We start from the raw sequence: 24,148 nt of genomic DNA, 5'->3' as shown, positions 1-24,148 counted from the left end.
CAGAACACTCTGTCCCCATAACTGGCTGAAAGAAAACAGGAAAACAGGTCTACAGCACTCCTGACACACAGGCTTATAGGACAGTCTAGCCACGGTCAGAAATAGCAGAACAAAGTAACACTAGAGATAATCTGATGGCGAGAGGCAAGCACAGGAACCAAAGCAACAGAAACCAAGACTACATGGCATCATCGGAGCCCAATTCTCCCACCAAAGCAAACACGGAATATCCAAACACACCAGAAAAGCAAGATCTAGTTTCAAAATCATATTTGATCATGATGCTGGAGGACTTCAAGAAAGACATAAAGAACTCCCTTAGAGAACAAGTAGAAGCCTACAGAGAGGAGTCGCAAAAATCCCTGAAAGAATTCCAGGAAAACACAATCAAACAGTTGAAGGAATTAAAAATGGAAACAGAAGCAATCAAGAAAGAACACATGGAAACAACCCTGGACATAGAAAATCAAAAGAAAAGACAAGGAGCTGTAGATACAAGCTTCACCAACAGAATACAAGAGATGGAAGAGAGAATCTCGGGAGCAGAAGATTCCATAGAAATCATTGACTCAACTGTCAAAGATAATGTAAAGCGGAAAAAGCTACTGGTCCAAAACATACAGGAAATCCAGGACTCAATGAGAAGATCAAACCTAAGGATAATAGGTATAGAAGAGAGTGAAGACTCCGAGCTCAAAGGACCAGTAAATATCTTCAACAAAATCATAGAAGAAAACTTCCCTAACCTAAAAAAAGAGATACCCATAGGCATACAAGAAGCCTACAGAACTCCAAATAGATTGGACCAGAAAAGAAACACCTCCCGTCACATAATTGTCAAAACACCAAACGCACAAAATAAAGAAAGAATATTAAAAGCAGTAAGGGAAAAAGGTCAAGTAACATATAAAGGCAGACCTATCAGAATCACACCAGACTTTTCGCCAGAAACTATGAAGGCCAGAAGATCCTGGACAGATGTCATACAGACCCTAAGAGAACACAAATGCCAGCCCAGGTTACTGTATCCTGCAAAACTCTCAATTAACATAGATGGAGAAACCAAGATATTCCATGACAAAACCAAATTTACACAATATCTTTCTACAAATCCAGCACTACAAAGGATAATAAAGGGTAAAGCCCAACATAAGGAGGCAAGCTATACCCTAGAAGAAGCAAGAAACTAATCGTCTTGGCAACAAAACAAAGAGAAGAAAAGCACACAAACATAACCTCACATCCAAATATGAATATAACAGGAAGCAATAATCACTATTCCTTAATATCTCTCAACATCAATGGCCTCAACTCCCCAATAAAAAGACATAGATTAACAAACTGGACACGCAATGAGGACCCTGCATTCTGCTGCCTACAGGAAACACACCTCAGAGACAAAGACAGACACTACCTCAGAGTGAAAGGCTGGAAAACAACTTTCCAAGCAAATGGTCAGAAGAAGCAAGCTGGAGTAGCCATTCTAATATCAAATAAAATCAATTTTCAATTAAAAGTCATCAAAAAAGATAAGGAAGGACACTTCATATTCATCAAAGGAAAAATCCACCAAGATGAACTCTTAATCCTCATCTTCGGTTGGTTTATATACAAGTGTGCAATTTCTAGGCTTGAAAGTAAAATGATGCTATCTGGTGCTGGATAGAGGAGCCTTATTTTTTATTATGGCAGCTTGCTATTTTTGTAACATGGTGATTTGGTTGAACACAATAAAGTACAATAATAACTGATCTCCCCCTCTTCCTGGATGAGTGAGGAGATGATTAAATGTTGATGTCAGCATCCATGAGCATATTCAGATGAGCTTCTGCTTCTGTTGAAAAGGATGCTGTGTTTGATTGTGGTCCGAAGCTTTGAAGCACTACTTGGCATCTCCTTCCTTGGAGGTCTCACTGTTTAAACATAACAGATTTGATAGCTTGTTGGTAAGGTGAGGTCCAGCTTGTCTCCACTAGGTCATCTTCATGTGAATCCGGTGGTTATACGGTTTTGTTCTAGGGATATTTCATTTTTTTAATAACGGTTTTAGCTGACATTCATGGAGAGAATGAATCCTTAGAAGTGTGCCACTAGTGAAAGGAAATCCTGTCTAGAGTATGTTTCTTTACAAAGCTGTGTCACACCATCCTTTGGGCCCTCTGCTGGAAAAGTAGAATCAAGTCTCAAATAATGCCTTTTAAATTGTATCCTCTAGTATTATAGATGTAGGACAGTACTGTATCATACCTCTGTGGATGTAAAATAGCTTGTACCTGCTTTATGATACGTAGTAGTGACCGTACTTTATCAGAGCTGTTTTTAATGATGTTGCTCAGAATGTTTTCTTTCCAGATGATGATTGAGAAGCTAATTTAAAAAAAAATGGTGCCAGGTACCACAAGAGTAACAGAACTGTGCTGTTTTCTCGGGTTTTGTTTTTTTACTTTTTTTTTTTTTAATGGAGCGTGCTGGATGTCTCTACAGTTTTGTTCAGATGACTGCAGAACCTGGAAAAGCTGTTGCTGCTGTTGATGCATAACACACTGCTATTATTGGTCTTTTTATATAAATATAAATATATATATACAGATATATAATTTGAATTTTTTGAAACTTTACCTGTGCTGTCAACTTTCGAAAAAAGTATCCCCGTTTACTGTGTTGAGTTGGCACTGTACAGAAATTAACAGCCATATTGGTCTAGAAATGTTGAACTTAAGTTTCTTCCATTTGTACAGTGGTAACACACTGTATTAAATATGTAAGGTCTTATATACGTGGGTTTGATTACAAAAACTAATAAAGTATTCTCTAAATTAAAAAAAAAAAAAGAAAAGAAAATACCCTCCATGGTTTCTCATTGGAAGGGGAGGTGTACTGTGCTCTCACTGTTCAAAAAACCTTTCTGTATAGTTAACATTTAGTATTGTCATAAAACACATCATGGCCAAGGCAAATTATAATTGAAAGAATTAAATTGGACTTCTACATCCAAAGGCTTAGAGTTCTCGAAGAAAATAAAAACCCATGGAAATGAGAAGAAAATAGAGTTCACATTTTGAAACTCAGAAAGGAAATAGGCAGCACACTTTGCATGGTCATAGGCTTATAAAAGTTCTTAAATCATCTACATAATACACATGTGCTCACATCTCTATTCCTTTCCACAGTCTTCCAGGTACTGGAAAATAAGTATTTTTAGATGTGAGTGAATGAGACACAGTCCCATTTCAACACCACATTTTGCTAAAATCTTAGAGAGTGCAAACTACCCCTTACACTCCCACAATCTTCCATGACCTTCAACAAGAGTGCTAGGTTTCCGCCATACAGTGTGAAGAATAAACGGTATTACTTCACAATGAGTCAAAGCATGCTAAGGATGGAACAGACCAAAGCAAGACTAAATCCAGCAGGAAAACATGGAGTCAGGAAGATCATTGTTCAGCTTCTTGAGATTATGATGAAGTCGCCTAACTACAGTGTACTTAGCTATCCTTACTCTGCCAACTCTGTCACTGAAGCACACATAGCTCACTTGTAGGTCAACTCCTCTACATGCTTGCAGCTCTTTTCAAAGCTGCTCCTCTTGTCCCAAATACCTTGTGCATGAGATCATACTTTACTATGTTCAAAGTGGGTTGTTGTAAAAAGCACTAACTATAGAAGCAGGCTTTATCCCTAACATATACATGGCAGCTCACAGTGATCTATATGTAACTAGAGCTCCACAGAACATCAGATTGTTTTGAAACAGTCTGAGCTGAAGTAAATTTGCAAGTGCATTGGACATATCTCCAATAGTGCCCTCTCGTTGGAAATTCAATATTAAATGGATCAAGCTAATCTTCCCAATTTGTACAGATCATGAATTAACACAGGCTGGGAAATTACAAAATCACTCACCGTGGCACAACCTGGTACTTCTACATAATCTTGGCGCTAACACTTGTTTGCTTGCCCTATTTGTCTCCATGATTTACACGAGAAACTAGTCCTCCTACTGTGGTCTGAAGGTAGAGCCATGCTCCACATGCAGATCTTTTTCCTCTTGCTTCAATGAATGTTGTCTACATGGCTCCAAGAGGGAATTTTAAAACTGAGTGGTGGTGTGGGCAGTTAATTTAAGAATTTAGCTTGCTAATGAAGAAGACAATATTTGTGGCCCTCAGGAGCAACAACTGGGACCAGGGACACATGGCTGCGGTAGAGCTTTTCTCAGAAACATCTTTCTAGTTTGCAGGTACAGCTGCTCTAGCATTAATATGTGTTTGATAAGGGATTTACTGCCCAACACTAAATAATTACTTTAAAAATATCTTTAAAAAGAGTGTGTATTCAGTTCAAAGAGTACCAAACTGGAACAGATTTTGCATTCCACATATGCTATCATTCCTACTTATTTCTGAGTTTTAGGCCCAAGGTCATCCTTAGAACCACATCAATAGGGAAAGGACTCTGCAAGTCTAGCATCTGAGGAAGATGGTGGTTTTCAGCACAGATTTACATTTTAATCATGAAGTAAGATCTCTACGGTAGCATTAAATGATGTATCAATGCCACAATTCTCACACATACAAAGGACAGAGAACAGGCAGAGAATACATCATGGAAAACTCACCTGATAGTACTGTGGTTACTGCTCTTACATGAACAACACTGCTGAGCTATCCTAATATCATAGTAAAGCAGCTTTTCTTCCTGAACAAGCTGGTTCAGAAGAAGGCAATGGATGCATCAATGCAGGACAAGAATGAATTACATTTCATTTATCCCTGACTGCTCTCTTTCTCAGGACAATGACTGCACTTTGGAGAATTCCAGCTTTTAGAGCTATTCTTTTTAAATGCTATTTTATATGTATTGGTATCTTGACTGCATGGGTCTGAGAACAGTATAAGCTGAGACCAGAAGTGGGCAGCAGGTACTTCGTAATTATACTTAGCAACCAAGTAGTTTTGAAAATAAGACTCCTTGTCTATTGTAACAAAGACCAGTTTATCTTAAAGTGCTAAGATATCTATTTGGACACATTTTCATATAAAATGTATTTTTATACACATTACGTAAAAATATATTGCATTATTTTCACTTTGCTCTATTTTTTCTTTATCTGTCCCCATTTTTTTCAAATTTTTCTTGTTAAGGATGAAAAATAATGCACAAATATATCAATAAAACCTGCCGGTGCAGCCCTGATTTATAGTTTCAGGGATGAATAATTTGCTTTCTATATGACACTAGTGAACTCATCCCATCCTGAGTATAATTGTTGCCCTTGGACTCCTCCTAGGATTCTACACTGATCCTGAATGGTCCTAGGTTGTCTAGGGGAAGAAATATCAATAATAGAAAATGTTTGGTGATAAATACCTTACCAAACACTTACTGGTTTCAGGACCTTGAGCTTCTGGAGCTGCAGGGAAGACTATGGATATTGGTCTGAGCCAATCACAGTCTGCCTTGTTTCTCTAGGACTAGCACCATACCCCATTGATCACTTTCACCTTGGATGACTGTAAAATCCTGAAACTACTGTCTCCATTTTCCAAGCATTGTGATTACAGACCTGTGCCACCATATCTGGTTGAGTGCCCCGGTCTGCGGTGATTCAGTGGAGACCTGAGAGGGGGCGAAAGAATGGAGGACAGGAGGCACAAGGAAGGAGAGCAAGTCTGTGTTCTGATCAAGCTCTCAAACTTCAATGAACAAAAACAGCAGCTTATAAAGACAAGCAGGTGGTCCGGAAAAAAAGAACCAAAAAAAAAAAAAAGACAAGCAGGTGGGAAGGTCACCCAGGACCCAAGACTGAGAGACCATTGCCACCACCTTCCCTAAAGCCCTAAACCGTAATTTGCAGGTATGGGCTGATAAGAACAGATGCTGGAGACAGAAGTTGTAAAAGTGATAAGAATGGACATCTGAGGGGTTGGGGATTTAGCTCAGTGGTAGAGCGCTTGCCTAGGAAGCGCAAGGCCCTGGGTTCGGTCCCCAGCTCCGAAAAAAAAGAACCAAAAAAAATAAATAAATAAATAAAACTAAAATTTCTTAAAAGAAAAAAAAAAAAAAAAAAAGAATGGACATCTGGCTTCTATGTCCCAGAGGGTGTAAGTGGGCTTGACATTCCTGAAACATTCCTGAGAGGGAGGCTGAGTAAGGACTTGGCTCCTGGCAGTTGCCTTGCCTTCCACTTCATTTACTGAGTAATTAGAATCACAGCATGAACAAGGTGAGCAGGTCCACATATCTATTCAGTAATGGCATAGCACTCTGAGTCTGGGTTTCACCATCTGTATAATAAGGACAGAACTCTGCCCTAGTCCTTTGGTGACTCATAACAAACAGTATAATAAAGCAAAAACAAAATTCCTCCTAATTTGAAAGACATTGGAATTGAAGGTTGAAGGGCTGCATTTCAGGGTAGACATCTATTGCTAGACTTAAGACCACAGTCTGTGTCTTAGCTACCCTAACCAGATAGACTCAAAAGAACTGACCCATCTAGCTGTGACAAGTTCGCCTATAATGCTGGTATTTTGGAGGCAGGGTGGGCAGAATTCTCTGATGTTCTAGAACAGGAAAGAGTTCCAGGGCAGCCAGAGACTCCTGGTAACAATACACTTTCATATAAAACAACAAAAATGAATAAAAAGAACAAAACAAAATTATTAATGAGAAATGAAAATAGACTAATGTATTTGCTCAGTGTGACTCATTTGGAACAGCAATTTTCTCCCTTTTCCAATTCTTTAACTGAATTTTAGGTGCTTTTCCCCCTGACATGTATTCAGTTAAGGAATAAACTTTTGTTATGCACAGAAGTCCTTACCTAGAGGAATCAGTCATGTTTAAGAATTACATTCCAAGGGAAATTCTAAGGATATGGGGTCCAGTGTTCTATTAGGCCATAAGCAAAAGGAGAAATATTAATGTAGGTTTTGACTACCTAATTCCTACCATGCAGGCAATTTACAGGGACCATTGGGTGGCCACTAAATGCCTTTAAGTTTTAATTGGAGACTGCCACAGAGGCTATGCATTGTGCTAAACAGATAGATCTGTGTAGTTGTTGCGAAAGAAAAAGAGGAGGGGAAGAACTTGACAGGACTGACCCACCACATCTGAGTGGATACAGAGATTACAATGGAAAGCAGCTGGTGTTCAGGTCCACCCTAAGAATTGGGGTCGAGGGCCTTTTCTTCCTCTTTAATATACAAAGCCCACTCCCTAGTAATTGATCAATAGTCCATGATTCTTTCTTTTATTTTTAAAGATGTATTTACTTTATAAATATGAGTACACCATCACTATCTTCAGACACACCAGAAGAAGTCATCTGATCCCATTACAAATGGTTGTGAGCCACTGTGCCATTGCTGAGTATTAAACTCAGGACCTCTGTAAGAGCAGTCAGTGCTCTTAACTGATGAGCCCCTCTCCAGCCCCCATTGTTCTTTCTAAATACCTGACTTCCATAGTTTTAGAGTGATTTCTGTTTGAGGTCCATGGTACCCTGAAGACAGACTTGATGTCACCCAGAGTTACCAACAGAGTTCCAAAATGAATGTTTTTTAGTCATCAAGGAACTCGAATAGGATCCCATTCAGTATGTCAATCTTCACGTATGCATGTTCCTGTTCTCTCCTTACACGAAGCACAACTCACATCAGACGTACACCTGACATGCATTGTTGTGGGCTCCAACTGCTGCCAAATGAGTCCAGAAAACACTGAGATTCTATTAAGGAATGTCAATAAAATAAGGTATGCTCTTTCTTTTCGGATTTCTTTCTTGAGACAGAAATTGGCTATAAAGTATGTCACTGCAAAGTACAGCAATGTGCCTCAAATTCAGAGAGACTGGCCTACCACCCTCCCCATGTCCTGTGATTACACGAATGCAGCCCAAGGCGAACTGAGATGTTTTATCAATACTTAGTTTGAATCAAAGAATGAATGGCAAGGTAAAACTTACAGATTAAGCTTCATGGGTTTGATGTTTAGTAATACCTACTGAAACATTGCAATAATAATTTAAACAGGAAAATCATTTCGTATTTTCTCAAAAATGGGGCATATTCTTTGCATTGTTCATTTCCTCTGCATAAAGAAATATTTCAACTGTGTTTGTGTACCTACACCTGTGACATGGGTATAGGTAGCAGTGAGAAAAAAGCACCTTACAGGTGTCTATTGTCTACTTCCACTATGTGCATTCTACAGAAAAGATCCAAGTATGCTTTTAGCTTCAAGTGACATCATTGTTCCTTATTTTGTTTAACGTTTTATATACTGCCAGTGTGTGACATACCTATGCCAGATTCTAACTATAGAAATGAGAAAAGAATTCATAGATAATATACGTCTATTGGAAACTGAAATTATGTCATGAGGTTTAGAAGCAACCAGCCATACCCACTGCGACAGTTGTCTGGAACTCATTGTGGTTCTGAGAAAATTGTTCTGAATAAGTGTTTCTCTCTAAGAATGCAATAACACATTAAAAGAGATAGCACTTCAACATTTTTCTTGCAAATAAGATTCATTATCAACTTATACTTTTCTTCAATACTTATAGTTACTATGGTTATGCTTACTTGTATTTATACTATGGTTACAATCTAAAATGAAGACAGCATTAGCACTCAGCAGGCATGTTCTCTTCTTCCTCCAGGAATCAAGGTGGATATATTTCACAATACACTATTCAACTTGCAGGAGGGTGAACTATCACATTCACAGGAGAACTGTTCTAAGAAGATTCCAATTAAAAGGAGATTTAGGATACAAAATATTGCATTTGTTTCTGTGACTTCACGATGGTATCAGGACAACTGCAGCTACTACCTAGAGACTCCTGACACTGGGAGAAAAGAAGGAAATGGATGAAAATGATTTTGGAGCATTATCATTACCTAGAAACATCTTCCGCAGTGTGAAGGTGAAAAACACACAGCTGTAGTAGGGAAACTTCTGTCCATGAACAGAACAGATAGCCTAAAACTTCTCTCAAACTAAATATTCTTTTTGCTCTGATCACCATGTCAGTGAAGAAATAAGAAAGTAATTATACACTTTCCAGAATTCAATGAAAATGAAGCCACAACAGACACACACACACACACACACACACACACACACACACACAACTGAACCCAAGAACACATGTAAACATCAACCACAGTCCTATTGAATCAAGGACCTCAACATAATATCAGACACAAGTGCTCAAGACGCAATTTCCTGACAACAGTGGCAACGGTTCAGGCACCAACATCAGCAATTGAAAAGTGGGACTTCATGAAACTACAAAATATCTTTAAGGTAAAGGTCACTGTCAGTAGGACAAAACAGCAGCCTACAGATTGAAACAGAATATTCACAAACGCTTTATCTTACATAGGGTTAGTATTAAAAATTTCTGAAGAACTCAAGAGGTTAGACAGAAACAACTCAAATATCCCAATTAAAGTATAGTATACAGTACTAAGCAGAGAATGGTCAACAGAGAAATTTTGAATAAGCAAGGAATACTTAAGGAAAGGTTCAGATGTTGAGAAACAAGATCTCCGAATTTGGAATCATGCCAAAGATGCATCTGTACTTGAAATCCCTTGCTCCAAATGCTTTGTGCAGATGAGGCTCCCATACTGAAGTTATTCATGTGAAACCCATAAGAACACTTAGTGGCTAGGACCACAAGAACCTCAAAGGTGGCTGCTAATTTACACCCTGCACACAGGAGGGCCACTTGGCCACCTCCCCATTCTCAGTCCTCTGATAATTCAGGTTAGGGACAGTGGTCACATGCTCACCACAATGAGACATAGTAGCTCAGGCCTGCACTCCTGGAAAGCACTCAGCAGAAGAGGTCAAAACACATTATACCAACCTTAGAAGCATCCTCAGCAAGAGAGCTGAACTTGCTGTAGGAACAAGGCACCTGTAAGATCCCTCCTCTTCTGATTGCAATCTCTTCCTAGAGGCCCTCATTGGCCAGTGGATCTTGAGTGCCATAAGCACCTCTCTTAGGGTTGGATTGTGCTGAAGGGACACATCAGCTTAAGGTTTCCTGGGCCAGCATTCTAGTCCAGGAGCTGACCCTTTTAAGATCCCCAAGATTTGTGTTTTGGTGTCAAATATGCCTGTCCTCCATTATCCCACCTTTCTATCTCCCAGCAGGAATTTCTTCCCCCTCCTCCTCCCACTCATTCTTCTTGTCCTCATTCTCCTCTTCCATATATACTGCTCCTGTTTTCCTTCTCACGCTCTTCCTCCTCCTCTTCAGTTTCTTCTGCTCTGCCTTTTCTTCCTCCTCCTTCCTCATCTTGTTCTCCTTCTTCTTGTTGGCTTGTTCCTCTTCTTGTTCTTCTTTTCACTCTTCCTCTTCCTTTTCTTTTTCTACCACCCCTTTGTCCTCTCCCTCCTCCTCCACTCAAACTATACCTCCTTGAATCAAGATGGATAGCTTATAACGTCCATTATTCACTATATGACCCCTTGAAAGATGGGGTGTTCCCAATTGAAAGAGCTTCCTGGACACAAAATATGATGTTTGTTTCTGTAACTTCACACTTACATCAGGAAAACTGTAGCTACTATTCATCTGCTATATAATGTAAGGGTCTGAATATCACTGAAGGCAGACCCCAGACTTAGATAGTATGCAAAACCAAAGATGGCTTATTGTGCAGAGACGGTCTTCATACAAAGGTCAACCATTCTTTGAAATACCAACCCCAGGGAAAGCACAAAATCATTTTATAGGGAACCAGGGAAAATCTCTAGCATAATAAAATATTTTTTTGGTGGATGCTATGAGGTCACACGTTGTCAGTGTTTTGCATCCCTGTGTTATGAACTTTTAACCAGGTAATGAAATAGGGCTGCCCAGTGCAAATGGCCCATTCGGAGAAAAGGTATTTCCCATATTTGTACTTATACCTGGACTGGTCTCTGGAGCGAGGGGTGTTTATGAATTTGTTCTAGATTTTATTGTCTGTTCCTAGAGCTGGTGTCTCATGACTTTCTCTATGTTAATTGTAGTCTATCCTGAAGCTGGTGCTTTATGTCTGTTTTTTCAAACAGGCCTGGTGTTCCAAATGTATACAAGGGTTGCTTCAGTGGAGATAAAAAAGGTTTATCTTTCCCTTTCAAAATAATTCTCCAGAAATGGGGTTTATCTCGTTCTTTCAATATGAGAATCAAGACAACCCTGGGAAAAAAGTAGGATATGGATGGCAATCTCAGTGAAGCACTATTAGAAGCCAGCACATCTTCCTCAGTGGGAGGTGAAAACACATATCTGTATTAGCAGAGGTTTTCCAGATGAACAGAACCCAAACCATGGCTCTCTCTATGTATGGATGAAGTGGATATAGAGAAATGTCTCATGGAATGTTGTCCACGAGTAAAACAATGACTGTGTAACAATGGCAAGCTGAAGAATACAGTCGTGTCTATATGTCTCAGCTGGTCTTAAGCATATACCAGAATTCCTAACATAGAACCCTGAATGCTAGAAAAATAGTGATCTCTCTTGACAGAGTATGGCAGGAAGAAAAAGAAAGAGTTCCCATCTTCATCATCCTTACATATGTAAGCTTCCACTAGAAGATATGGCCTAGTGGAACTTTGAGCCTTGTGAACTCAAAAGCTCCAGAAAAAAAGAGGGGTTTTGCCATGTTATATATTCCAAATAAGAAATCGACCTCACATTAACCACCTGTTTCCGTTTAGGTAGTTGACTGCAGCACTTTGACGTGAAAGGCATTTTACCTCATCCTGAGTGCTGTGTGTCTAAAGGCTGTGACATTCTAAAGAAGACTCCATTTCTTTTTTTCCTTTTCTGTCAAAGGATATTTTCTTTATTTACACTTCAAACGTTATCCCCTTTCCCAGTTTCCACTCCAGAAACCCACTATCACATAGCCCCTCCCCTACTTCTCTGAGGGTGTTCCCACAAACCCACCCACTCTTGCTTGCCTTCCTGGCATTCCACTACACTGAAGCATTGCAGCTTGACAGGACCAAGGGTCTCTCCTCCCACTGATTTCCAATAGGGCCATCCTCTGCTACAGATGTAGCTGGAGTCATGGATGGCTCCACGTGTGCTCTTTTGTTGGGTGTTTAGTGCCTGGAAGCTCTGTGGGATCAGCTCTGTGGGATTCTTCCTATGGGGTTGGAAACCTCTTTAGGTCCTCCAATCCTGTTTCTAACTCCTCCATTGGGGACCCCGTACTCAGCCCAATGGTTTGCTTTAATAATCCACCTCTGTACTTGCCAGGCTCTAGCTGAGCCTTTCACGAGACAGCTTTATCAGGCTCCAGTCAGCAAGCGTTCCTTGGCATCTGCAATAGTATCTGTTTGGTGACTGTATGTGGGGTGAACACCCTGTGGAGTATTCTCTTGATGTCTTCCCTTCAGTCTCTACTCCATACTTTGTCTCCTAATTTCCTTCTGTGGGTATTTTTTTTCACCTTCTACGGACTGAAGCATCCACACTTTGGTCTTCCTTCTTCATGAGCTTCATAGGATGTGTTAATTTTATTGTGGGTATTGTGAGCTTTTGGGCTAATACCCATTTATCAGTTTGTGGATATCATGTGCGTCTGTTTGTGACCGAGTTGCCTCGGTAACTATAATATTTTATAGTTCCAACCATTTGCCTAAGAATTTTATGCAGTCATTGTATTTAATGGCCAAATAGTACTCCATTGTGTAAACTTACCACATTTTCTGTATCCATTCCTGTGTTCGAGGCCATCTGAGTTCTTTTAAATAAGGCTTCGATAAACATAGAGCAGCATGTGTCTTTGGGAAATGACACCCTTGACAGTACTCACTAAACTATAAAATACATTGTTGTGACATTAACCAAGCAAGGGAAATGTCTGCATGACAAGAACATTAAGCCTCTGAAGAAAAATTGAAGATCTCAGAAGATGGAAAGATATCACATGCTCAGGTATTGGCAAGATTAATACTGCAAAAATGGCCAATTCGCCAAAGGAAATCTACAGATTCAATGAACTCTCCACCAGATTTCCAACTCAATTATTCAAAGACTTAGAGCAATTTGCAAATTCATTTGGAATAACAAAAAAAAAAACAGAATAGCATACAAAATACTCAACAATACAAGAACTTCTGGGGAAATCATCATTCCCAAGCACTACTACAGAGCAATGAGGATAAAAACTCTATGGTATTGGTACAGATACAGGCAGATCAGTGGAACAGCATTGAAGACCCAGAAATGAACCCACACTCATGTGTTCAACTGATGTTTGACAAAGGAACTAAAACCATCAGGTGGCAAAAAGGTAACATTTCAACCAATGGTGCTGGTTCAACTGAAGGTTAACATGTAGAAGAATGCAAATTGACCCATTCTTATCACCCTGGACAAAGCTTAAATTCAAGTGGATGAAAGAACTCCACATAAAACCAGATACTCAAACTAATAGAAGAAAACTTGAGGATGAGCCTCAAATACATGGGAAAAGGTGAAAATTTACTGAATAAAACACCAATGGCTTCTCTCCAGGTGTATGTGTTGCTGCAAAATTATAAAAAATGGAATGCTGTCTTTTACCCCCACTTGGTCAGCACCACAGTGACCCTAGTTATCTGGTAGATATCTTAATCTCAATCAGCAAAGCCTCTCACCCTCTTTGCTCTAGCCCCTATAACATTGCCTATGGCCTCACTCTGAGCCTGGCAACAATCTGTCTACCAATGCAGTCCCCAAGGCAGGCTGTCACCATGCCAGAAATAAACATCTCAATTCCATGGTGGCTTAGTATCCCAGCTGACACATACTCTATTAAACTTAATTCCCCCAAGAAACAACACACAATAACCTCTGATCCAATTGATAATATCCTCTTCCCTCAAACTTCTCTGCCTTTCATCCTTCCCTCTCATCCAATGACAGGCCTCGTCCTATCTTGTACCTGCCTTCACGTGCTTAATGACATCACTCACTCCTCCATGCCCTTTAAGATGACTGTGCTCTGTGCTGTCTTTCCCTGGCAGGTGAGCATCTATGACCGTGAAGGCTGAGCTATTCAGTTTCAGCGGGTACAAGACCTACCTGGGACATGGGCAGCACTATGCCAAGACATTGGAAGGTTTTCCAGTTTTCTTACTGGCAAAAATGAGTCTGCATTACTTTCCAAAAGGAATCCTAGGCAGATGAACTAGACTGTCCGCTACAGAAACACACACACACACACACGCGCGCGCGCGCACACACACACACACACACACACACACACACACACACACACGAAACACAGGCTGAAGAAAATCAAAAGAAAAGAACCCTCAGTACAGTCATGTTCCAGGGAGTCATCCCTGTGTGTCTCGTGCTGATATGATGCTAAGAAGAATTAGAAAACGGGAGTCAGGAAAGCTCATTGAGAGCAGGCTATAAGGACTGACAAAAAAAGCAAAAAAGGTTAAGCGGGTAACAAAGATAGCAATGGTGGCTGCCAAGGCCCCCACAACGGCAGTCAATAAACAAAAGGTTGTGAATTCTGTGAAGGTCTCTGCTCTGAGAGTGGGTAGGAAAAGCTTATTTGGTAAATCAGAGTTTAAAATAAAATCTGTCTTTAACTCTAAACAGAACAAAACAAACAAAAAAAGATAAATGTGGATTGGAAAACTTTTATCGCAATTTTTAAATTGTAGGGTTTCTCTCCAGTATGTATTTTTTTATGTATTTGGAGACTATTATGTTGGGAAAAGGCTTTGTCACATTGTTACATTTGGAGGGTACTTCTCCTGTGTATGTTCTTTAATGTATTTGGAGATTACTGTGTTGTGAAAGGCGTTATCACATTGCTTACTTTTGTAGGGTTTCTTTTGGTATGAACTCTATGTGTCTAGAGACTATTTTGTTGTGAAAAGGGTTTAACACATTCACTACATTTGACGGGTTTTGCTCCTGTATGAATTCTTCTATGGACCTGGAGTCTACTGGGTTGTGAAAAAGCGTTATCACATTCATTACATATGTAGGGTTTATCTCCAGTATGAACTCTATTAGGAATCTGTAGTCTACTGGGCCGTGAAAAGGCTTTATCACATTCCTTACATTTGTAGGGTTTCCCTCCAGTATGAATCCTTTCATGTATCAGGAGTCTATTGTGTTGCGAAAAGGCTTCACCACAATCACTACATTTGTAGAGTTTGTCTTCAGTATGAATTCTTTTATGCCTCTGAATGTTACCGTGGTCTGAAAAGACTTTATCACATTCATTATATTTGTAGGGTTTCTCCCCAGTATGAACTCTTTTATGCCTGTAGAGGATACTGGGTGCTGAAAAGGCTTTATCACATTCATGACATTTGTAGGGTTTCTCTCCAGTGTGAACTCTTTTATGTATCCTGAGGCTAGTGTGGTATAAAAAGGTTTTATCACATTCATTACATTTGTAGGGTTTCTCTCCTGTATGAATTCTTTTATGCGTCCGTAGGCTATTGTGGTCTGAAAAGGCTTTATCACATTCATTACATTTGTAGGGTTTCTCTCCAGTGTGAACTCTTTTATGCGTCTGGAGGCTACTGTGTACTGAAAAGGCTTTATCACATTCATTACATTTGTAGGGTTTCTCTCCAGTGTGAACTCTTTTATGTATCTGGAGGCTACTGTGTTCTGAAAAGGCTTTATCACATTCATTACATTTGTAGGGTTTCTCTCCAGTGTGAACTCTTTTATGCTTCTGGAGGCTACTGTGTCGTGAAAAGGCTTTATCACATTCATTACATTTGTAGGGTTTCTCTCCAGTGTGAACGCTTTTATGCTTCTGGAGGCTACTGTGTACTGAAAAGGCTTTATCACATTCATTACATTTGTAGGGTTTCTCTCCAGTGTGAACTCTTTTATGCTTCTGGAGGCTACTGTGTCGTGAAAAGGCTTTATCACATTCATTACATTTGTAGGGTTTCTCTCCAGTGTGAACTGGTTTATGCTGCTGGAGGCTATGGTGTTCTGAAAAGGCTTTATCACATTCATTACATTTGTAGGGTTTCTCTCCAGTGTGAACTCTTTTATGCCTCTGGAGGCTACTGTGTCGTGAAAAGGCTTTATCACATTCATTACATTTGTAAGTTTTCTCTCCAGTGTGAACGCTTTTATGCCTCTGGAGGCTACTGTGTACTGAAAAGGCTTTATCACATTCATTACATTTGTAGGGTTTCTCTCCAGTGTGAACTCTTTTATGCGTCTGGAGGCTACTGGGTCGTGAAAACGCTTTATCACATTCATTACATTTGTAGGGTTTCTCTCCAGTGTGAACTCTTTGATGCTTCTGGAGTCTAAAAGGTTGTGAAAAGGCTTTATCACATTCATGACATTTGTAGGGTTTCTTTTCAGTATGAAGTCTTTCATGCTTTTTAAGTTTACTGTGATTTCCAAAAACTTTAGCACATTGACTATATTCATAAGGTTTCTGTCTAGCTTGTGTTCTTTTATGTATTTGGAGAACTGTGTAAGGTGCAAAGGCTTCAACACACTGAATAACTTCAGAGGGATTCTTTTCTGAATGAATCTCTTCATTCCTTTGAGGATGACTGTGAGCATGTAAAGCAAAGGGTTTTCCACAGTGAGTATATTCGGAGGGAATCTCTGCACTCTGACTTCTTTCATGCCTGAGAAGATAATATGCACATGTGAAAGGTTTACCACACTGATGAACACTTTCATCTGGATGATTTATTTAATGTTACTGTTTGTCTACATATAAAGAGGCATCCGGCCTTAATTTTTTTTTCACTTCGTTCACATTCAAGCTTTCCCTTGACTATGGGCTGTTTTGCATCTTCCAAGATCCCTGAGATGGCAGAGCATTTATTACATAGCTCAGATTTATATATCCTTTTTCTATAAAAGGTTTTTCCCAAATTTGAAGAAAAGCAAAAAAGCTCAGAGCTTTAATACACTAAGTGTATTCCAATATTTACTGTAGTGTTGTTCATACTATATTTGGGAAGTAATCCAGGAGAAACAGAAGCATTTCGGCATTCCTAGTACTCAAGAGAATTTATTACAAATTGAGGTTCCATATGTATTGCCAATGAAGTTGGAAAAATCATTAATTGTAAAACATTTATCATGTTGAAACAGTCTAGTATAACAGCCACCCACTATATATCTTCTCATTGTTATGGGAGAGAGAGTGTCAGAAAAAGATTGAGATACATAAACAGAAAGATAGGTAGAAAGATAAATAGATGGAAGGATGGATGGATATGATAGATAGAGATAGATAGATACATAGATGGATAGATAGACAGACAGAGAGAGAGGTACATTGTTTCCTTCAAAATCCCTTTTATATACATGGTTTGTGTTCATTATGATATATTACATATCTATGAAAGGAAGATGAACACATTGCATTCACATAATTTAACACTTTGTTCTTCATAGACAAGTGATATAGGGATGGAGGTTAATGCACAACATCCTTCTTACAACAAATAATCTGCTAATTTCACTAAATATAACAATATCACTATTAATATCTGAATAAGCTAATTAGAAGCTTTTCGACATGTATTTGTCAACTATTCAACATGTGGAGCTTTTACAAAATTAGCAGAAATGTATTGCCAGTTGTACAGTGTAGTTGTAATAGGGCTGTCTTTCAAATGGTGATGTACACTAAGGCATTGTTTCCAAGTCCACTTTCTTAAAAAATTGCATTGCAAAAACAAATCAGATAAAAGCACACGAAATACCATGGTTTTGTTAGAATGTATCGATCATCAATATATTTAAAGCAGTTCTTATTTACACTGTTGCTTTACTTTCAAACTTTCAGCACACATTAAAATTTCTTCAGAGGCATATTTGTATGAGCTTGCATATAAGAGGTACCTTCCCTGTCTTCTAGAACTTTGACAATGTTCCTCGATATTTTGGTCTTCCCAATTAAAGCCTGAAATAGAGTAAGAGAAAAACGATGAATGGAAATTATGGAAAATGTAAGTGACAATGTTCAGTAAATCTTAAAGTCTTGCATGCTTTACTCACCAAATTCTCTACCCATCTCAATTGAAATTACAGAAGTGCTTCAAAAGAAAGAAGGGTTTTCTCCAATTTTAAAACAGGAAAGGGTATTTATACTCTTACCTATAGCATTGAGGTTCCTGTAGGTCTCCAGCATGACATCTTTGTAGAGCTTCTTCTGGAAGGGATCCAGCAAAGTCCACTCTTCCTGAGTGAAGTTCACATGCACATCCTCATAAGTCACTGTCTTCTCGAGTATCCCATACATGGGTACAAAAGAAAGCATGATAGAGACAACATTGGGCATGTATTCTTCATAAACAATGTGTTCATTTAATTATGGGGACTATCAGACTTATTTCTTGACTCCAAAGTTCTACTGTAATTACCAATACATACTTGTAGGAAATGTATTAATGAGGTTCACCCCTGTCATTTAACAGCCTGTTCAATAGGATGTAGCCTTTCTAGTGAAATGACACCTACATATGTAAAGAGGACACAAGCTCTACAAGATCAATAGTGCTTACAACACATCGAAGAAACTGTATTAAGACTAACAATTACTGACTGTAAAAATCAGTTAAACGCTGGGTCTATTGTCCTATGCCTTTAACACTGCAGTAAGAGACCCGCAGACCCTGGCCCGCAGCAGCTCTCTGCTCCCAGACCCCGTGAGAGAGAGACGTCACTGCCTAGTCAGGTGGGCACTCCTGAGGCTGCAGAGCAGAAGAGACCACCAACACTGCCCACCCCTGCCCACATCCCTGGCCCAAGAGGAAACTGTATACAGCCTCTGGGTTCCTGTGGGAGAGGGCCCAGGAGCGGCAGGACCCCTGCGCCTGAGACACCGCCGGAACCTGAAGGGACAGACCCGATAAACAGTTCTCTGCACCCAAATCACGTGAGAGTGAGAGCTAAACCTTCAGAGAGGCAGACACGCCTGGGAAACCAGAAGAGACTGCACTCTGCACACATCTCTGACGCCAGAGGAAAACACCAAACGCCATCTGGAACCCTGGTGCACGGAGGCTCCCGGAAAGGGCGGCGCAGATCTTCCTGGTTGCTGCCGCTGCCGAGAGCTCATAGGCAGCACCCCAAGAGCAAACTTGAACCTCGGGACCACAGGTAAGACCAACTTTTCTGCTGCAAGTGACTTGCTTGATGAACACCAGACACAGGCCCACAGGAACAGCTAAAGACCTGTAGATAGGAAAAACTACACGCCCGAAAGCAGAACACTCTGTCCCCATAACTGGCTAAAAGAAAACAGGAAAACAGGTCTACAGCACTCCTGACACACAGGCTTATAGGACAGTCTAGCCACTGTCAGAAATAGCAGAACAAAGTAACACTAGAGATAATCTGATGGCGAGAGGCAAGCGCAGGAACCCAAGCAACAGAAACCAAGACTACATGGCATCATCGGAGCCCAATTCTCCCACCAAAGCAAACACGGAATATCCAAACACACTAGAAAATCAAGATCTAGTTTCAAAATCATATTTGATCATGATGCTGGAGGACGTCAAGAAAGACGTGAAGAACTCCCTTAGAGAACAAGTAGAAGCCTACAGACAGGAATCGCAAAAATCCCTGAAAGAATTCAAGGAAATCATAAATAAACAAGTAGAAGCCCATAGAGAGGAGTCACAAAAATCCCAGAAAGAATTCCAGGAAATCATAAATACAAAAGTAGAAGCCCATAGAGAGGTGTCACAAAAATCCCTGAAAGAATTCCAGGAAAACACAATCAAACAGTTGAAGGAATTAAAAATGGAAATAGAAGCAATCAAGAAAGAACATATGGAAACAACCCTGGATATAGAAAATCAAAAGAAGAGACAAGGAGTTGTAGATACGAGCTTCACCAACAGAATACAAGAGATGGAAGAGAGAATCTCAGGAGCAGAAGATTCCATAGAAATCATCAACTCAACTGTCAAAGATAATGTAAAGTGGAAAGAGCTACTGGTCCAAAACATACAGGAAATCCAGGACTCAATGAGAAGATCAAACCTAAGGATAATAGGTATAGAAGAGAGTGAAGACTCCCAGCTCAAAGGACCAGTAAATATCTTCGACAAAATCATAGAAGAAAACTTCCCTAACCTAAAAAAAGAGATACCCATAGGCATACAAGAAGCCTACAGAACTCCAAATAGATTGGACCAGAAAAGAAATACCTCCCGTCACATAATAGTCAAAACACCAAACGCACAAAATAAAGAAAGAATATTAAAAGCAGTAAGGGAAAAAGGTCAAGTAACATATAAAGGCAGACCCATCAGAATTACACCAGACTTTTCGCCAGAAACTATGAAAGCCAGAAGATCCTGGACAGATGTCATACAGACCCTAAGAGAACACAAATGCCAGCCCAGGTTACTGTATCCAACAAAACTCTCAATTAACATTGATGGAGAAACCAAGATATTCCATGACAAAACCAAATTTACACAATATCTTTCTACAAATCCAGCACTACAAAGGATAATAAAGGGTAAAGCCCAACATAAGGAGGCAAGCTATACCCTAGAAGAAGCAAGAAACTAATCGTCTTGGCAACAAAACAAAGAGAAGAAAAGCACACAAACATAACCTCACATCCAAATATGAATATAACAGGAAGCAATAATCACTATTCCTTAATATCTCTCAACATCAATGGCCTCAACTCCCCAATAAAAAGACATAGATTAACAAACTGGATACGCAATGAGGACCCTGCATTCTGCTGCCTACAGGAAACACACCTCAGAGACAAAGACAGACACTACCTCAGAGTGAAAGGCTGGAAAACAATTTTCCAAGCAAATGGTCAGAAGAAGCAAGCTGGAGTAGCCATTCTAATATCAAATAAAATCAATTTTCAACTAAAATTCATCAAAAAAGATAAGGAAGGACACTTCATATTCATCAAAGGAAAAATCCACCAATATGAACTCTCAATCCTAAATATCTATGCCCCAAATACAAGGGCACCTACATATGTAAAAGAAACCTTACTAAAGCTCAAAACACACACTGCACCTCATACAATAATAGTGGGAGATTTCAACACCCCACTCTCATCAATGGACAGATCATGGAAACAGAAATTAAACAGTGATGTCGACAGACTAAGAGAAGTCATGACCCAAATGGACTTAACAGATATTTATAAAACAATCTATCTTAAAGCAAAAGGATACACGGTCTTCTCAGCTCCTCATGGTACTTTCTCCAAAATTGACCATATAATTGGTCAAAAAATGGGCCTCAACAGGTACAGAAAGATAGAAATAATCCCATGCGTGCTATCAGACCACCACGGCCTAAACCTGGTCTTCAATAACAATAAGGAATGATTGCCCACATATACGTGGAAATTGAACAATGTTCTACTCAATGATAACCTGGTCAAGGAAGAAATAAAGAAAGAAATTAAAGACTTTATAGAATTTAATGAAAATGAAGGTACAACATACCCAAACTTATGGGACACAATGAAAGCTGTGCTAAGAGGAAAACTCATAGCGCTGAGTGCCTGCAGAAAGAAACAGGAAAGAGCATATGTCAGCAGCTTGACAGCACACCTAAAAGCTCTAGAACAAAAAGAAGCAAATACACCCAGGAGGAGTAGAAGGCAGGAAATAATCAAACTCAGAGCTGAAATCAACCAAGTAGGAACAAAAAGGACCATAGAAAGAATCAACAGAACCAAAAGTTGGTTCTTTGAGAAAATCAACAAGATAGATAAACCCTTAGCCAGACTAACGAGAGGACACAGAGAGTGCGTCCAAATTAACAAAATCAGAAATCAAAAGGGAGACATAACTACAGATTCAGAGGAAATTCAAAAAATCATCAGATCTTACTATAAAAACCTATATTCAACAAAACTTGAAAATCTTCAGGAAATGGACAATTTCCTAGACAGATACCAGGTATCGAAGTTAAATCAGGAACAGATAAACCAGTTAAACAACCCCATAACTCCTAAGGAAATAGAAGCAGTCATTAAAGGTCTCCCAACCAAAAAGAGCCCAGGTCCAGACGGGTTTAGTGCAGAATTCTATCACACCTTCATAGAAGACCTCATACCAATATTATCCAAACTATTCCACAAAATTGAAACAGATGGATCACTACCGAATACCTTCTACGAAGCCACAATTACTCTTATACCTAAACCACACAAAGACACAACAAAGAAAGAGAACTTCAGACCAATTTCCCTTATGAATATCGACGCAAAAATACTCAACAAAATTCTGGCAAACCGAATCCAAGAGCACATCAAAACAATCATCCACCATGATCAACTATGCTTCATCCCAGGCATGCAGGGATGGTTTAATATACGGAAAACCATCAACGTGATCCATTATATAAACAAACTGAAAGAACAAAACCACATGATCATTTCATTAGATGCTGAGAAAGCATTTGACAAAATTCAACACCCCTTCATGAGAAAAGTCCTGGAAAGAATAGGAATTCAAGGCCCATACCTAAACATAGTAAAAGCCATATACAACAAACCAGTTGCTAACATTAAACTAAATGGAGAGAAACTTGAAGCAATCCCACTAAAATCAGGGACTAGACAAGGCTGCCCACTCTCTCCCTACTTATTCAATATAGTTCTTGAAGTTCTAGCCAGAGCAATCAGACAAGAAAAGGAGGTCAAGGGGATACAGATCGGAAAAGAAGAAGTCAAAATATCACTTTTGCAGATGATATGATAGTATATTTAAGTGATCCAAAAGTTCCACCAGAGAACTACTAAAGCTGATAAACAACTTCAGCAAAGTGGCTGGGTATAAAATTAACTCAAATAAATCAGTTGCCTTCCTCTATACAAAAGAGAAAAAAGCCGAGAAAGAAATTAGGGAAACGACACCCTTCATAATAGACCCAAATAATATAAAGTACCTCGGTGTGACTTTAACAAAGCAAGTAAAAGATCTGTACAATAAGAACTTCAAGACACTGAAGAAGGAAATTGAAGAAGACCTCAGAAGATGGAAAGATCTCCCATGCTCATGGATTGGCAGGATTAATATAGTAAAAATGGCCATTTTACCAAAAGCAATCTACAGATTCAATGCAATCCCCATCAAAATACCAATCCAATTCTTCAAAGAGTTAGACAGAACAATTTGCAAATTCATCTGGAATAACAAAAAACCCAGGATAGCTAAAGCTATCCTCAACAATAAAAGGACTTCAGGGGGAATCACTATCCCTGAACTCAAGCAGTATTACAGAGCAATAGTGATAAAAACTGCATGGTATTGGTACAGAGACAGACAGATAGACCAATGGAATAGAATTGAAGACCCAGAAATGAACCCACACACCTATGGTCACTTGATTTTTGACAAAGGAGCCAAAACCATCAAATGGAAAAAAGATAGCATTTTCAGCAAATGGTGCTGGTTCAACTGGAGGTCAACATGTAGAAGAATGCAGATCGATCCATGCTTATCACCCTGTACAAAGCTTAAGTCCAAGTGGATCAAGGACCTCCACATCAAACCAGACACACTCAAACTAATAGAAGAAAAACTAGGGAAGCATCTGGAACACATGGGCACTGGAAAAAATTTCCTAAACAAAACTCCAATGGCTTACGCTCTAAGATCAAGAATCGAAAAATGGGATCTCATAAAACTGCAAAGCTTCTGTAAGGCAAAGGACACTGTGGTTAGGACAAAACGGCAACCAACAGATTGGGAAAAGATCTTTACCAATCCTACAACAGATAGAGGCCTTATATCCAAAATATACAAAGAACTCAAGAAGTTAGACCGCAGGGAAACAAATAACCCTATTAAAAAATGGGGTTCAGAGCTAAACAAAGAATTCACAGCTGAGGAATGCCGAATGGCTGAGAAACACCTAAAGAAATGTTCAACATCTTTAGTCATAAGGGAAATGCAAATTAAAACAACCCTGAGATTTCACCTCACACCAGTGAGAATGGCTAAGATCAAAAACTCAGGGGACAACAGATGCTGGCGAGGATGTGGAGAAAGAGGAACACTCCTCCATTGTTGGTGGGATTGCATACTGGTACAACCATTCTGGAAATCAGTCTGGAGGATCCTCAGAAAATTGGACATTGAACTGCCTGAG

At 39.4% G+C, this 24,148-nt stretch overlaps 1 protein-coding gene across 3 annotated transcripts in view; it reads right to left on the bottom strand.

Annotated features, from left to right (window-relative positions):
* Positions 1-1,663: 1,663 nt before the first annotated feature.
* The window catches only part of LOC134478816 (zinc finger protein 431-like), an 87,682-nt gene continuing 65,197 nt past the window's right edge, over positions 1,664-24,148 (bottom strand). For 2 of the 3 annotated variants that reach the window (XM_063276860.1, XM_039096295.2), the window contains exons 2-4: positions 18,146-18,269; positions 17,891-17,951; positions 1,664-16,659 (exon numbers count right to left, since the gene is read on the bottom strand). In XM_063276860.1, the coding sequence (XP_063132930.1) occupies positions 14,892-16,659; positions 17,891-17,951; positions 18,146-18,269 (1,953 nt within the window). In that variant the 3' untranslated portion in view covers positions 1,664-14,891. Of the gene's footprint in view, positions 16,660-17,890; positions 17,952-18,145; positions 18,273-24,148 lie in introns of all 3 variants that reach the window. The other variant, XM_063276859.1, reaches the window with a different exon arrangement.

The sequence above is a fragment of the Rattus norvegicus genome, chromosome 17 (genome assembly GCF_036323735.1).
Source record: "Rattus norvegicus strain BN/NHsdMcwi chromosome 17, GRCr8, whole genome shotgun sequence".
Classification (NCBI taxonomy): Eukaryota; Metazoa; Chordata; class Mammalia; order Rodentia; family Muridae; genus Rattus; species Rattus norvegicus.
The sequence above is the reverse complement of the archived record's forward strand: the minus strand, read 5'-3'. Positions and strand labels throughout refer to the sequence as shown.